The following is a 15601-nucleotide window of genomic DNA, read 5'->3' on the forward strand; positions in this document are numbered from 1 at the left end:
TCCAGCCTCAAACGGAGAAGGTCTTCATTTATTTTTTCGTCAAAAATTTCCATTCAAAACGAACTGGTCCCCAATTCAATTGGGACCATTACTTTGTATCCGTATGAGAGAGAGAACGAGGTTTCTCCTGTCGAGCTCCAGACCATTGTTTTGTAAAACCATAAGGCCTCGGGCAATTCTTCGACCCATCTTCCTTTAAAGGCGTCAAGCTTCTTTTTTTAGTTGTGTGCTTGATGAATTTGTTTACATCCTCTACTTGACTATTGGCTTGAGGCCGATAAATAGTGGCGAAACTCTTCTTGATGCCTAGCTGTTTGCGGGAAAATATGAAGTCTTCATTGTCAAACTGTTTCTCGTTGTTAGTTATTATAGTGTGGGGGATCCCAAACTAACAAATGATGTTTTTGTAAACGAAATCCTTAAGTTTATTCGGCATGATGGTAGCTAAGGGCTCGGCTTCCACTCATTTGGTAAAGTAGACAACGACAACCACTGCAAACTTAATGCCCCCCTTTCCTGAAGGGAAGGGGTCGATCAGGTTGTTGCCCTAGATTGCAAATAGTCAGGGGCTTGTCAGAGTATTCAATTCTTAAGGTGGAGCTCATAGAGTATCTGCAAACCTCTGACATCTATCAAATTTGCGCACATAATCCGCTGCATCGTTGAAAACTGTTGGCCATTAATACCCTTGACGAAGCACTTTGTATGCTAGAGATATGCCTCCTGAATGGTTCCCGTAAATTCCCTTATGGATCTCCCTCATAACATAATTCGCGTCCTCATGGTCAATACATCACAACAATGGTACATTGAATCCACGTTTGTACAACTTATCATTGATGAATGTGCACTGAGCTGCCTTTGTGCGTAGTGTTCTAGCTTCAGTTCTTCCCTTTAGCAGTGTACCATCCCTTAGGTAGGCAACGATTACGTCAATCCAACTGTATCTCCAACTCGTTGCTAAGACTGATTCTTGTCGAGCGGAGATGTTTGGTCTTAGGAGGAACTTAAAGCATTAGCTACCGAGTTTTTCTCCCTTGGGATCTGGAGAATTGTGAAGGATCTAAACTGCTTGAGCTCGATTTCTACCAACTAAAGGTAGGACACCATCCTATCTTCTTTCACCTAGTATTCCCCGGTAATTTGGTGGACTACGAGCTATGAATCATTGTAAATTTTAATGGACTCTATCCCCATTTCCTTGGCGAGGCAGATCCCTACGAGCAACGTCTCGTACTCAGCCTCGTTGTTAGAGGTGGCAAACCCGAATCTTACTGTGGCTCTGATCAGGTTTTCCTCTGGACTTTCAAGCAAAAACCCTACTCCTACCCCTTTCTCGTTTGAGGAACCATCCACATACAGAGTCCATAACCATAGGTCATCGAGCTTTGGTTTCTGTTGCTTGACTTCTCTCGAGGTATTTGCTCTGGGCGGGCTTAGTTCCCCTTCCAGGTGATCGGAGAATTCTGATATGAAATCCGCCAAGGCCTGACCTTTGATTGTTGTTCTCGGAATGTACTTGATATCGTGTTGACTCATTTCCATTGTCCACTAGATCAATCTACCTGATGTCTCGGACTTTTGCATTATTTTCTTCAAGGGAAAGTTGGTGACACGTGAATGGAGTGCGCCTGGAAATAAGGCCGCAACTTCTTGGCAGCGATGACAAGGGCGAATGCGAGCTTCTCCATTTTAGGGTATCTCGTCTCTACACAGAGCAACCTCTTTCTCACATAGTATACTGACTATTGCACTCTTTCCTCTTTGCGTACCAATGCTGCACTAACAACGAACTTTGATACCAACAAGTACAATAGCAATGGCTCACCCTAGATGGGCTTTGACAACAAAGGAGGTTGTCCCAAATGTTTCTTTAGCTCCTAGAATGCTTTTTCACACTCCTCTGTCCACTTGAAACCTTTCTTCCCCTTCAAGGTCTAAAAGAATAGTAAGCATCTGTCTGTGGCTCAAGAAACAAACCTGTTGAGTACGGCCACATGCCCCGTCAAGCTCTGTACCTGTCTTATGCTGGTTAGGCTTTTCATATCGAGCAAAGCTTGAATCTTCCTGGGTTGGCTTTGACACCCCGTTGATTTATGAGGAAGCCCAAAAATTTTCTCGAGCTCACTTCGAGAGCACATTTTAAGAGATGGAGCTTTATTTTGTATTTTGTGAGGATGTCAAACATTTCCCCCAGATGCTCAATGTGGCTTTCAGCGACCTTTGACTTGATGAGCATGTCGTCGATGTATACCTCCATAGTCTTGCCGATTTGGTCGGCGAACATCTTGTTCACCAAGCATTGGTTGGTCGCCCTAACATTCTTGAGGCCAAATGGCTTAACCCTGTCATAATAAATTCCACGATCTATAGTAAATGAGGTATGCTCTTCATCAGGCTGGTACATCGGGATTTGGTTATATCCCCAGTATATATCCATAAAGCTAAGCAGTGCGGTTCCAACTGTTGCATTTATAAGTTCGTTGATTTGTGGTAGCGGAAAACTATCTTTTGGACAAGCTAAATTCAAATTCGTGAAGTCAACGCAAGTCTGCCACTTGCCATTTGACCTTTTAACCAGGACTAGGTTGGCGAGCCAATCCAGGTACTTTACTTCACTGATAAAGTTAATGTTCAGGAGTTTATCAACTTCATCTTTGAGCGCTCTGAAGTGCTCTGCATCCATAGACCTTCTTTTCTGCCTTATTGGTCGAGCTTTCAGTCGATGTTCGGCCTGTGAAACATTATCTCAGGGTTGATCCCCACCATATCTGCATGCACCCATGTGAAAACATCGAGGTTTTTCTTCAAAAACCCCACCAGGTTATCGGCCATGTCTTTGCTTAGGTTGCTACCGACTTTTAATACACGAGTTGGATCTTCCTCGCTAACACATATTTCTCGCAGCTCTTCTATCGGTCTTACTACAGGCTCTTCTTTATGGATGCGAGGATCAATGGTATCCTTGAGAGGCCCGAGGTTTGGCTCAGATTCGATGATAACCATTGTCCTCGGGAGCGACTATTTTCGTGTTGCATGTATGGCCCGGTTATAACATTCCTGAGATTTCTTTCTGTAGTTTCTGATCGCCGTGACTCCCTTAGGAGTCAAAAACCTCATTGCTTGGTAGCGCACTAAAGTGACTGCACTCAAGTCATCCAAGATCGATCTTCTGAGGATGACATTGTATGTGGTTGGGCAGTCTACCACTAGGAATCCGCCCATCACCGTCCTGATCTAGGGCTCTGCCCCTAGAGTCACGGTAAGGTTGATCATCCCTTTGAGAACTAGGCTGTCCATGGTAAATCCATAGAACGGCAAAGGGCACACCCTCAGGTCTCTCCCCGTGAACCTTATTCCTTAGAAAGCTGATGTTCACTGCACTCCTATTATCGACCATCACCCTCAATACTCTGGCATTGCCGATTCTCGCTGCGATTATGATCGCATCATGATTATGGCGAGGGGATTCTTTGCATTCTTCAATCGTGAACCCTACCACCTTACTCTCTTGTCTGGGCTGCTTCAACGACTTTTGTTCACAACTCATTATTCAGGCGACCGAATCTGTTATGGCCTCATGAGCATATTGTTCCCTGTGCGCCTTTCGCTATTTCGCTATGTCCTCCCCACCCCCCCTCCCCCCCGCGTGCGCGCCTACCAGGACCTCATTGTTGGTGTTTTTCAAGGCTTGTTGGACCTGGTTTTGGACCTAATTATTTTGCTCCTTAGCACCTTCATGAGTCGATGCCTCTTTGAAAAATTCCTTTAGGTGGCCCCTTTGTATTAGGTCTTCAATGGAATCTTTCAAAGCCTGGTACTCGTTGGTGTTATGCCCAATGTCTTGGTGGTATCGGTAATATTTTTAAATCTCTTCTGCCTGGAGCCCCCTTCATTCTTTCTGGAGCGGGCAATCTTTTTGCCTTGCAGGAGACTTCGTAGATGTGGGCTATGTCTTGCGTGAAGGGGGTATATTCTGCATACCACGAGAAAGGTTGCCTGTCCCCATGGTTATCTGTTCTCTGTCTTTTTTTGGGATTTATTGCAGTCCCTATCATTGCGGTCTTAGCCCCCATGCTTGTTTGATGGGTGATCTTGTCGCCTGTTTGGGGCTCCTCACGTCGAGCTTCTAGCCAACGTTGTTAGCGAGCATTCCACTCATTAGTGTTTTGCAGCCATTTGGTAAAACTTGGCCAGGCTTATGTGGTCTTCGCTTTGGAGCTCTTTCCACAGCTCTGTGTTCGGCCTGATGCCAACAATTAACAAAGTCCGGATTGACTCTTCGGGTGCATCCACGACCTTTGCTTCTCGTTCTAGAACCTCATTAAATACGAGGTCAAGGTTTCATCTCTCCTGATGAATATTGCTCAAGTGGCTGAGTGACATTGCGAACTATCTCCTCACCTAGAATTGTTGCAAGTACAGCGAGGAGAATTGTTGCCAAGAACTGATGGATTTTGCCTTGAGTCTTTTGTACCACATCTTGGCATCTCTTACCAATATGACCATGAAGTAGTGGCATTTCGCTAGGTCACAGACCTGGTGCTGCTCCATCAAGTCATTGAAATTGTCGAAGTGGTCACTAGGGTCTCCTCTCTCGTCGATCTTACTATCTGGCGCCCTGAATACCTATGGAAGTGGGGCCTGTCGAACCTCCTCTGTGAAGGGGGAACTCACTATTTCTTCAACCGCACTATTCTAGCGGGCCCTCAGATCGTCGAGCATTTTCTACACTAGATCCAAGTCTTCATTGCAGTTGCACTGGTTGGCTCTATTCAGCCTTACTTCGAGCAAGTGTGTTTGCAAGTCTGTTGCTTGTGAAGCCCCTCCATTGTGCGCATTGCTGTGTGAAGTTAAGTCACGATGGCTAGGTTGATAAGTGCTATCATGTTTGTTGGTGCATTGCTCGCAACGTTAGTTATGACCGGAATGTCAGTCATTGCCAGGCTGGCGCACATGACTCGTCTCGCGAGCTTGCAAGGATCAAGCTTGTTTTGGGTGTGGGTTAAGACCGGCACGCTGACACTGGGGATATCATCGAGCGTCTCGGGGGTGATCGTTGCCTTCGCCTTCACCCAGTGGTTGCTTCCCTGGCTGCCTCCCGAGGTTAGCATGCCCGCTGGACTCACACTCGTGAGCGGAGTGTCGGGGGTATCGGTTGCCTCTTAGTGCCGAACAACCAAAGTAGCCACCAACTCAATTCATACTTGTTCGAGTGGCATTGGTGAAGCGTGGCTGGTCGAGATTCTGAGCGGTTGGTTGTTGATTTCTCAACTCAACCACGTTTTGTTGCACTGTTTGTGCAACCATAGTTTTGATCATTTCCACCAGCTAGCCATTCTCAGGGTTTGATGTTCCTGTCCCCTGGTTATTCATGGCATGCTGAGATGGGGCCAATGGTGGTCGACGTCCAGTGGCGTCTTGTTGCACCTCTTGATGGGTGGTTTCCACGTCGTCATAGTTTCTGGTGGTGGCTTTTGATCTTGTATGTACCACCGTGAGCTTGGAGTGGTTAGATTGCTGGGGTTGTTTGCCGGAGTTTTTGAGATGTTGGCGGAGACCCTCTTTCTAGTGCCAAAATATTAATACAGAAATCTGCACCAACTAGAGTGATCTGAACGACTTTGGTGGGATCGGAACTAGTGTGTGCATGATTACGGATAATCAACAATAAACAAATAATGAATGTAAAGAAGAAGATGGCACAGAGATTTTTAAAGTGGTTCGGCGAGATAAACTCTTAAGCCTACGTCCACTGTTCTTTGTATTTGTTGTGTGAGCTTATAGTATAAGTTCTATGAAAATTTTCTAACCCCTTTTTCATCATTTAAGGGGGTTTGTATACAAAGTTTGTGCAAAAGGGAAGAGCGAAATTATAGGGATTACAATTAAATTGAAATGTAACTTCAATATTCTCGCGATTAGGGGTTGTGTTTGCGCAAGGATTGCTGTCAATTTGATCATTCCTGAAATATCCAGGATCTAAAGTTATCTAGGAATTGGTTGAACGATTATTTAGATTGTTTGTGGCTAACTTGTGCTGGGTAGAGCTATATCTCGACGAGTTTAAGCTGGGTCAGACAACCGGTAGAGTCTAACTGATTCTGGGTCTAGCTACTATCTCAAAACTCCTCGAGCTTGGTGGAAAAATCATACACAACAATAATATTATACTTATATGTTTAATATATTTGGACCATATTATAAGAATTTATATAAATATTTTCTAACACGATGATAATAATAAATATCTTCAATGTAATTCAATTCATATAATCTAAGCAATGCACATGGAAGGAAATAAATTTATAAATAAACCTAAATACATTTAATTTATGTATGTTTTAGGATCCTACATCTACTAAGTATGAGTCTAGTAGGTGGTAAGGTGGTTTATTAACCCTTAAACTCCATCCTCTTATAAACCCATTTTAAAAGCGAGTTCTATCCGAGGAGAATAAATTAATCCATATTCCTTAATTACAAACATAATTATCTAAAATCTAAAGTTTGGTATAATATTTATAGTGTATTATATTTTCAACGTACCTACTTCGAAGTTGCAATGGTTGAACTTGATCTAGCTAGCCCCCTATTATTCAGTACTTGGATAAAAAATATAACAATCTTTCTCAATAGCATCTAAATCCCTTTGCCAAACTAAATTTTACCAATTAACAATAAAGTAAAGAGATTAGCACCGGATTCTTGACCCCTTTGGTTTTAAAATAATCCTGTTTGTAGTCAGCATCTCTTAAAAATATCTTATACTGTAGAATTATCCTCTAATAAAAAAATAAAAGCAAACGATTCAAACGACAGAAGCTTACAAATATCCTACGTATATATCATATTGTCCTTATCTGCTTATCCGAATCTTTTATCGGACGCAATTAACACGTGGCAACCACCCACAGGATTAATCCCCAAGAACTCAAAAGCCCCCAGTTTTATTTATCGCCAAAATGTACCTGTCATAGCCAGTTGTTTTCCTAAAACATTGGCCTTCTCCACCAATATATATACCAGCCCCCACAACTCGACCTTAATCTCTCCCAGACTTGATAGCATAACAGTTCTTGTAACCTTTTGCTTATCAAAAAAAAATATCTCCATATTTCTCCACATCTTTAAAATTCTTAGTTGGGTTTCGTGTATGAGTTTGAGGTTCATGAGCAGATTGTTCTACCAGGGAGGAATGAGGGTGATGCAGGGAATGAAAGAGCAGGCATCAAAGTGCGACACAACAATCAAGTCTTTAAAAGAATCCACTTGTTCTTCTTCTTCAAATCAAGCGAGGCGTTTCTCCGGCGCTACTGATTCAAGTGGTTTCAAGTCTGCCAAGAACGACAAGTTAAAGCAGGCGGAGGAATCTCTTCGTACTGTTATGTACTTGAGCTGCTGGGGTCCAAATTGAGATCATCACCGAATAGCAAGCAGATCGCCGCTGATTAAGATTAAATCGAGAGGTTTCTAGATGTTAGTTCAAGAAGTTTTAATTAATATATGACAGTATTGAAGAGAATCTGTATATGGTATATTTCTGTACATAATATTCATATATGTATCTAATTTTCCAATCTTTGAGAATAAAAGAGCTTAAAGTTATGCGACGGATTCTCATGTAAGCCCAAATCAATTTGTGTTTCTACTTTTTAAGAAATTACACTAATTTCTAGCTGGATTGAATCAAATCTTTACGGTTTCATTTTTGGTTTAAATTAATTTTGTTTACCAAATATAGTTTTTCATAGTCAATTGATCATATAACTTGATGTAAATTAAATAGTTTATTGGAATATTTGATAAAATTGAATTTAATTATGAGGTAAAGAATGGTTGGCTTTCATATAGGCCACGTGGGACTTGCAAGGGACGTTATCACTTTTCATCAACAAAATTTTATCAACGATGTCCACCACATAAATCAAGCAATCAAACAGAAGTAACTGATAAGCCTTTCTTCCTCAACTCAACCTCTTTTTGACAACCAAAAACGCAACCGAAAAGTAAAAAATTATGACTTCTCTCAAGCTCTATAAAAACTACTATCAATCACCATTTCTTCCCACTCCCTCAAAGCTTCATCAGAAAGTAATAAAAACTCGAACAAATTTTTGCGTAAACAATGATTATTACAGGAGAAAATTTACTGTGAGAGGATGCGTTGGGGAAGGAGAAGGAGATAAGAAGAGAGAAAGGCGAACTTTCTTGACTCTAGAAGAAGCTGGTTTAGTTGAAATGTCTGGTCTAAGCACTCACGAGAGATTTTTATGTCGTTTAACGGTATCTCTTTCACTCTAAAACCTTGTATATTTAGAAGTGATAATTTTTTATCTCTTAATGGTTTTAGTGTTGTGCAGATATCATCTTTGAATCTGCTAAGGGTGATATCGGAGCAAGAAGGATGTCCAATTGAGGAGCTGAATGCGGGGAGAGTATGTGACTGGTTTATGAAGGATAAACTGAAACGAGAGCAGAATATTGATTCTGCAGTCCTTCAATGGGATGACTCTGAGTTCCAGTTTTGAGCTTTAAATTTAATTAGCTAAAAAGTGTCTTCATGTGCCGTGCTCAAAAATTTCTAATTCAACTAATTTTTTGTTCTACGCATACAATCCAATCCAATCCAACTAAAGGAAAGATTGATTGCGAGAATGAATCATTTTATTGTGTTAGCCTTCTGAGAAGAAAAAAAAAAAAAAAAAAAAAAATGGTGTCGATGTAGTTCATTATGCATTAAAGACATAAATTCGGTCGCAAAGTCGGATAAAAAATTGTGTCTGGTTTATTGGGTAGGATTTTTGAAATAACAATATTGAGTTGAATTGGATTATTATTACGAGAATAGGATTTCAATCAAATGTGTTTGATAGAGTATTTTAACTTTCTTATTTGAGTTAAATAAATTGTCGAATATTTGTTTGATATATTTTTTCTATAAAGGAGTTATGGATACGATATTTTGGTGTGCTTTGTTAAAATAATTTATTATTATAACCTAAAAACTTATCGATTTATATTTTAATAATATTTAAATTTGATTAGATAATTTTGTAACCACTAAATTAAAAACAAATTTCTCATATTAATTTCAAGTATTAACTTTACTGTTTAAAAACACTACATTAATAAATATAAGACAAAACTACTAATTATCAATCTTTAGAATCGTTTATACATCGTCAATATTCTATTAACAACTACGATATGATTTAGTCATTGTGTTATTCTACAAAGGTGCCATGTTATCTATAAAATGTTGCTATGGTATAACTTGATCCCTCTCCATTTCCTTCATCTTCTGCTCTTGTTGGAAGAGTGATAAGAAGAAGAATATGTAAAAAGAAGAAGAGGAATGAAAAATCTGCTGCGTGAAGAAAGAAGAAGAAGAAGAAGAAGGTCTGTTAGAGAGATAGTAAAAGATGAGAGAGACAAGTAATTAAAGAGGAGAGAGGTAAAAGTTAAAAAAAAAAAAGAGAGAATTGGTTTTCAAAATAGTGTTACTTGAATATTGCACCAAAGGTATATTTTTAGGTAATGTTACACTTATACTATTTTTTTACACTACTTTATAAATATCATGATGTGATATATGTTATAATCACACAAATTTTATTATAATATTAAAATTTTAAAATAATTAAAAATTTGTGTGGTTGTGATATATACCATATCATGATATAATGAAAGTTGTGTAAAAAAATGATGTAAATGTAGCATTACTCTTTTGCAATAGAATAGAGAATAGTATCTGAAATAGGAAACCAAACACACCTTAGAGTGGTTAAATGAAAGACTTGAAGGATTCTAACTTCAAGTTCATTGGATAATAAATAAATAGGGTCCACTCCATCTATATCGAGGAAATTTAACTCGTCAAACATCCTAAGTCTGCATTTAAATAAAGGAAGTCGAAAAAATTTTGCATTTTTTTTTTTTTTTACTTTAAAATTCTGACGTGACATACTTAAGTATAAGTAAACATGCAAAAAGGGGTTAGAGTGAAATGATTGAAACATATGTGGCTAATAGTTAATTAATAGAAATTTGTTTAAATTTTAAAAATTAAAAAACGACCCCTCTATATTCAAAATCGCTTAATCGAAGGAGGCCACCCAAAAAAGACTGACAAAAACACCCCATCTCTCTGCGATTTTAGGCGATTAAAGTTCTCGATTTCCGACAAATATTTGATCTTAAATCTTCGTATCGTTGTTAGTTACACAAAAATCCATCGTTGATATTAAAAAAGAGAAGAAAAACTCAACCCCACTCTAAATCCTAGAGTCTGCAACGGTAGTTGTTCAAAGGTTGTCGAAGAAGACGCTCCGGTAGATCTTTCAATGAGTGAAGTGGTCCAGCGGCGAAGGACTCGATGGCAGCATAAGAACAGACAGGAAAATCCAAAAATGGTTCTCAAAAGGAGGATGCCAACGAGAATTTAGGCAAGGAGGAGGACTTCGATGAAGAAAAGGTACATTTTTTACCATTTGATGAAAAAATTATTTGTTTGTGTGAATTTGGGGGATATTTAGTTGGTTTTGATTGTTAGGGTGGTTGTGGCGTTTTGTCGAGCAGTTGGTGGGCATTGGGGGAGTGACTTTGTTTGGGTTCCAAATGATGGGGGAAGGCAAGGGAGGTCGTAGGGAGGTTGTTTGTGGGAGGTTGGAGGGCTAGGGATGGCGGAATAAGGGGGTGGGGGCTGCCCTACATATTGTAAGGTTGTCCACGCACAGTTGCGCGTGCACTAGTGGCCAGCCTTGCAATATGCAAGGCAACCCTCAGCACCCCCCCCCCCCCCTATTCCACCCCCTCCTGCCATCCCCAGCCTTTTCCAATCATCAAACCTGCCACAGTAGCCTCTGTAGGGCCTGCATTGGCTTCCCCGATCCTCTCGAAACTAAAAACACCCACTCCCTGATGCCCTCAAAGCCCATATCCCCCATATTGGTAGCCTATTGATTTTTTTGCTGATGTTTAGTTTATAATGATTGTGTAGTGTTTCCGAAGCATAAATTATAAAGATTATGGGTTGGAGGTTGTAATTGATAGGATATCATACTTCCTCGTAAAGGTAATGGTTAGGTCGAGTTGGAAAGTGTTTGCGAGATAAAGGATATTTTAGGTGAACATAAGGGGGTATGAACCGATTCAAAGATAGTTGTTTCGGTCATTTTGTGGACATGGGAGACAATTGGAATAAGGCGTTCTGGGGGCAGGCAATACATTATATGTTACTGCACTCAGTAAAAAAGCCAAAAAAGAAATGAAATATGGTTCGTAGTGGATGGGAAGCCAATATGTTTTGGGATGATGGAATTTGCCTTGATGATAGGACTAAGATGTGGGGCATTTCCAAAAGCGAAAGAGCAAGAGAGAATAAAGAAGGAGTAAGACAGTCGAAAACTTGGTTAGAAAGGTTTTGGCGGGGTAGGCGTCTATTACAGCACGCGGTTTAGAGGAGAGGTTAGGAGAAGATAGGTATACCTCTTCGGAGAAGTTTAAGATGTGCCTAGTATGGTTCTTGCATTCCATCCTAATGGCTTGTGACTCAACAAAAGTCGTTAATATGGATTGGGTGCGGTTTGCAAGCAACTAAGAGTTCTTTAATGCTTATCCGTGGGGAAAATTATCATTTCAGTTAACCATTGAGTCCCTGTGCGAAAAAGACATGGTTATAAAGTACTGCCAATATGTTGAGAAAGACAGACAAAGCATTTACAATTTTTTTGGCTTCCCATGGGCAATGCAGGTAAATGTTAATAGCTTTTTGTTATATTTTTTGCATTATATGTGTTTTAATTATAATATAGACTGTTTTTTTATAATGCAGGCTTGGATGTATGAGGCCGTCACTATCCTGGCTAAGGTGGGGAGCGGAAGAAGACTTCGGATGAGCCACCACAATTTCCTAGGATATTGCGGTGGCACACCAAGAAGTGTGCTCATTGGGACTATGACAAAATAGAAATGGAAATTCAAGTAGCTCAGGTAAGATTAAATGATTAATCTTTTGAATATGCACTTGCTTTTAAATGTGGCTTAAATTTGATTGATTTTTTTCTTATTGTAGGGAGTCGTTTGTCCCTTCCTCACCCCTACTAGAGGTGAATTGGGAGCGAAGTATGTTACATCATTCGTAATACTGGATGATATAACAGATGAAGGGATAGCTCGCCTAATGCAGGACTTAGAAGGGGTCACACATTTGAGTGCAACTACAAGGCCATTACTTGAGCATGTGTTTGAGGCCAAGGAGGATGAAGCTCTAGTCGTCGAGAGGGAGCAGGAGGAGAAAGGTGTAGAGGTTCGTACGCCTCCACCCAATTGGCAAACTGGTATAATAAGTACCGATTTGCTGAGGCATCGGGAGAATGAGGTGGTTGACCTCATAAATGGTTTCTTTGACAGTTTTACAATCGCTGTTTATGAGAGGTTTGAGAAGATGGAAGACTGGATGAAAAGGGTGGAAGAGAAAGTTGATAGGGTGGAGGAGGAAGTTAGTGGGGGTATTAAAAGTGGTTGAAGTGCAACCTTAACATAGAAGAGAGAGTTGAAAGAGTAAGCACATAAAATCTCCTTACACGGTAGTAACATATGGAAAGAAGAGGTGAACAAAGAAAAAAAAATGAGGAAGTCCGTGAAAGTGGAGAAGCAAAAATGGAGGAGGGTAGGGAGGAAGGTGGAGGGAGTGGGGAAGTGAAAATGGAGGAAGGCGGAGGAAGTGGGGAAGTGAAAACTGAGGAGTTAAATGTCGATTTGTATAAGCCAATAGATGAGGAAAAGAAAAAACTATTCTATGCCTATTACAATGAGAAAGGAAGTGATGGTTGTGTGAAGTGTAAGACCGGGGATTATCCCCGGGAGTGGTTTGAAAAGATGTTGACAATGGGCAGGTGGCTCGACGACTTAGTGAGTTATTTTCCCGTATTTTTCCTTAAGCTTTCCATGAGGTATTGTGTACTAAATTGCTTATGTGATCTGTCTTTTTTTTTTTTTTTTTTTTTTTTTTGAAGAGGTTGCTTAAGCGATCTGTTTTGTTTTGCCAAAGGAAAAACAGTTCAATGGTGTTTAAATAGACACTTATCATGTTGTTTTGATTTGATGCAACACATTGATGGGGTATTGACACTTATGAGATTGCGACAAAGCAGTAATGGTGATATTTTGTATTCGCATTATGTCATCACCGGTGTGGGCTTTGGCCAAAGCCTAATAAGTACACATGACATGCTAATGAAGAAGGCCAAATGGTGGAGGTGCAACAAGGGGGGGGGGGGGGGGGCAAGCGGAAAAGAATAGCCACAGAGGACTTTAACGGTGTCCTTGTTGATTTTTGGTTTGATGAGAGGATGATGCAATATGTACGGAGGCAAAGACCCAAATATGAAAATAGTTGGGCAAATGTGAAAAGAGTATACTGCATCGTGAACATCAAGGATATGCATTGGGTAACTGTCGTTTGGCTATTGGAGGAGGGTTTGGTGTAGATCCTTGATTGCAACCCAAGTATTTGTCGGGAGAAGCAGTTGGACGTGAAGATGTAGCCACTGTGTACATTGTTCCCACTGCTGTTGTGAGATAGCGGGATGTTTCAACATTTGGGTGATGAACTACTAATGGGAAAGTGGCCACACAAGCATGTTCTCATCCCGACAAATGACGCGAGGTAAATTTTGTATAAAACTTACATAATACTATTATTCTATAAGTTGATTCTAATGCTAATATCTTCCTCCTACTGTAGTACTGATTGTGGGGCATATGCACTAAAATTTATTGAGTTTGACATAACCAACACCCCAATGGACAGCTTGAATGACGATAGAAAGAGCAACTTTCGGGAGCGCTTGACTGTTGAGTACTTCCATGGGTATATGGATCCCGTAGTTACTACAGAAGGTATGCTTGTAATCACTAATCTGTACTAGTTCTTGGTGTACCACTTCTTTTATTTTGTGTTTGTTGGTGATGTTTTAGGCATGGATCATTGATTCATTGGCTAATGTTGTCAGCCAAGTCTAATGTCGTTTTCATTATTAATACAAATTCTGCTAATAGCTATTAGGATCGTGAAGCACGCCATGGAAATTATCAACCTTTTGACTAGCCATAACCCATCCAAGTCATTGTTGATGCTATCATCAACAGGTATGGAAGTTGGACTTAGAGTTTTGTAGTTTATGTGAATTGCATTCCTTATTGGGTTGTCTTGAATAATTGGGTTGTCTTTGTAACGCCCCGCTTGAGGTACGTAGTTGAGATTTGATGAATGGCTTGAATGTTTGTTGATTTATCCTCATTTGAGTCTGTATGTTGTTAATATTGCTTGGTTTATCCTTAGTTGAAAGGGTGTATTGGTTTGGTTGAGTGAATGCCCTGAAAATTTGTAAGACCTGGCGAAACCTGGATGTTACAGTCTTCATCGGGGCAAAGAAGAAAGCTTCGCCGCGGCAATGAAGTGCTACATCCCATGTAACTGCTGTGCGTTTTCGCCGGGGTGAAGAAATAGCTTCGCCGCGGCGAAGACTCAGCTGAATTTTTCCTTGAGTTTTAAGGAATTCTTCCTTTTGGGACTCAATGACTATTCTACCCCTAATTAGCAGGAAAAGTGGGGAGTGAAATGAAGGAAATTGCATGGAGCATAGGTTGAATGGGGTTATTTTTGCAAAGAATGAAAGGTCATAGGTAGAATTTCAAAGAATGAGCAAGGGTATATTGGAAAAGAGTGGAGAAAATATGAGATATTAAGGGTTTAGCTTTAGAAACCCTTTCATTTGCTTCTTCACCACTGCCTCTTTCATCCTTCAATTCTCTCAAATTTTCATTCAAGTTTCCAAGGATCTTTGAAGAACTTTTGACTAGAAATTGTTACAAGTTGATCCTAAGCACTAAAAGGTGAGAATCCTTACTCTAGATGTAAGTTTTATTGTTGAAAGAGTAGGATCCTTATTGAGTTTGTATTGAAGGTTTAAGAGGAAGTATCAAGCCTTCAAGAGTAGAGAGCTTAAGTGGTTTCTCCTTGAGCTTAAGGTAAGTAAATTCACCTAAGTTGTGATTTACTTGATTGAATGATGTGTAGAGATTTTATATATGTGCTTAATGCTTGAATTTCTATGTTTGAAATGAGTTGATGAATTCATGAATGAGTTCAATGTTGTTATATGAAAGAATTTCCACCATGAGAAGGGTGGATTGTGTTGTTAAAGTTTGGTAGAAGTGTGGATAGAATTAGAAGAATTTGAGAGGAATATTTGAAGTGTGTTTTCCTTGCAGGATGTATGATGTTTTAAAGGAGTTGAACTCCTATTTTGGATGATTAAGAAAGAAATATCATTAACAATTAGAATAGAGTTTATGTATGCACACATATTGTTTGATGAAATGTCTAAAAGAAGCATGAGTAGAAGTAGAGAACCTTACTTTATGCAACATAGCATATTTGCATGTCATGAATGCATATAAGAAAGATTTTAGGCATGAGCCATCCATATGCATATGTTTAATTGAGTAATCACATGAGAAAGAAATATGAGAAGTGAGAAAGAAATACTCTATGAATAGAGATAAAGAAAAGAACTAATTCTCTTAGAATAAA

At 39.8% G+C, this 15601-nt stretch overlaps 1 protein-coding gene across 1 annotated transcript; it reads left to right on the forward strand.

Annotated features, from left to right (window-relative positions):
- The first annotated feature begins 7862 nt into the window (after positions 1 to 7862).
- On the forward strand, positions 7863 to 8703 carry LOC116139708. The gene is made up of 2 exons (XM_031425364.1): positions 7863 to 8286; positions 8364 to 8703. The coding sequence occupies exons 1-2, from the start codon at positions 8020 to 8022 to the stop codon at positions 8529 to 8531; spliced, it is 435 nt and encodes a 144-aa protein (XP_031281224.1). The 5' UTR covers positions 7863 to 8019; the 3' UTR covers positions 8532 to 8703.
- The last annotated feature ends 6898 nt before the right edge of the window (positions 8704 to 15601 follow it).

The sequence above is a fragment of the Pistacia vera genome, unplaced genomic scaffold, assembly GCF_008641045.1.
Source record: "Pistacia vera cultivar Batoury unplaced genomic scaffold, PisVer_v2 Contig358, whole genome shotgun sequence".
Classification (NCBI taxonomy): Eukaryota; Viridiplantae; Streptophyta; class Magnoliopsida; order Sapindales; family Anacardiaceae; genus Pistacia; species Pistacia vera.

Bases quoted from the DNA above. Each gene is read 5' to 3' on its own strand.
- LOC116139708 (XM_031425364.1), top strand. From the start codon at position 8,020: ATGACTTCTCTCAAGCTCTATAAAAACTACTATCAATCACCATTTCTT. The intron at 8,287-8,363 runs GTATCTCTTTCA...AGTGTTGTGCAG, and splicing joins GATTTTTATGTCGTTTAACG to ATATCATCTTTGAATCTGCT.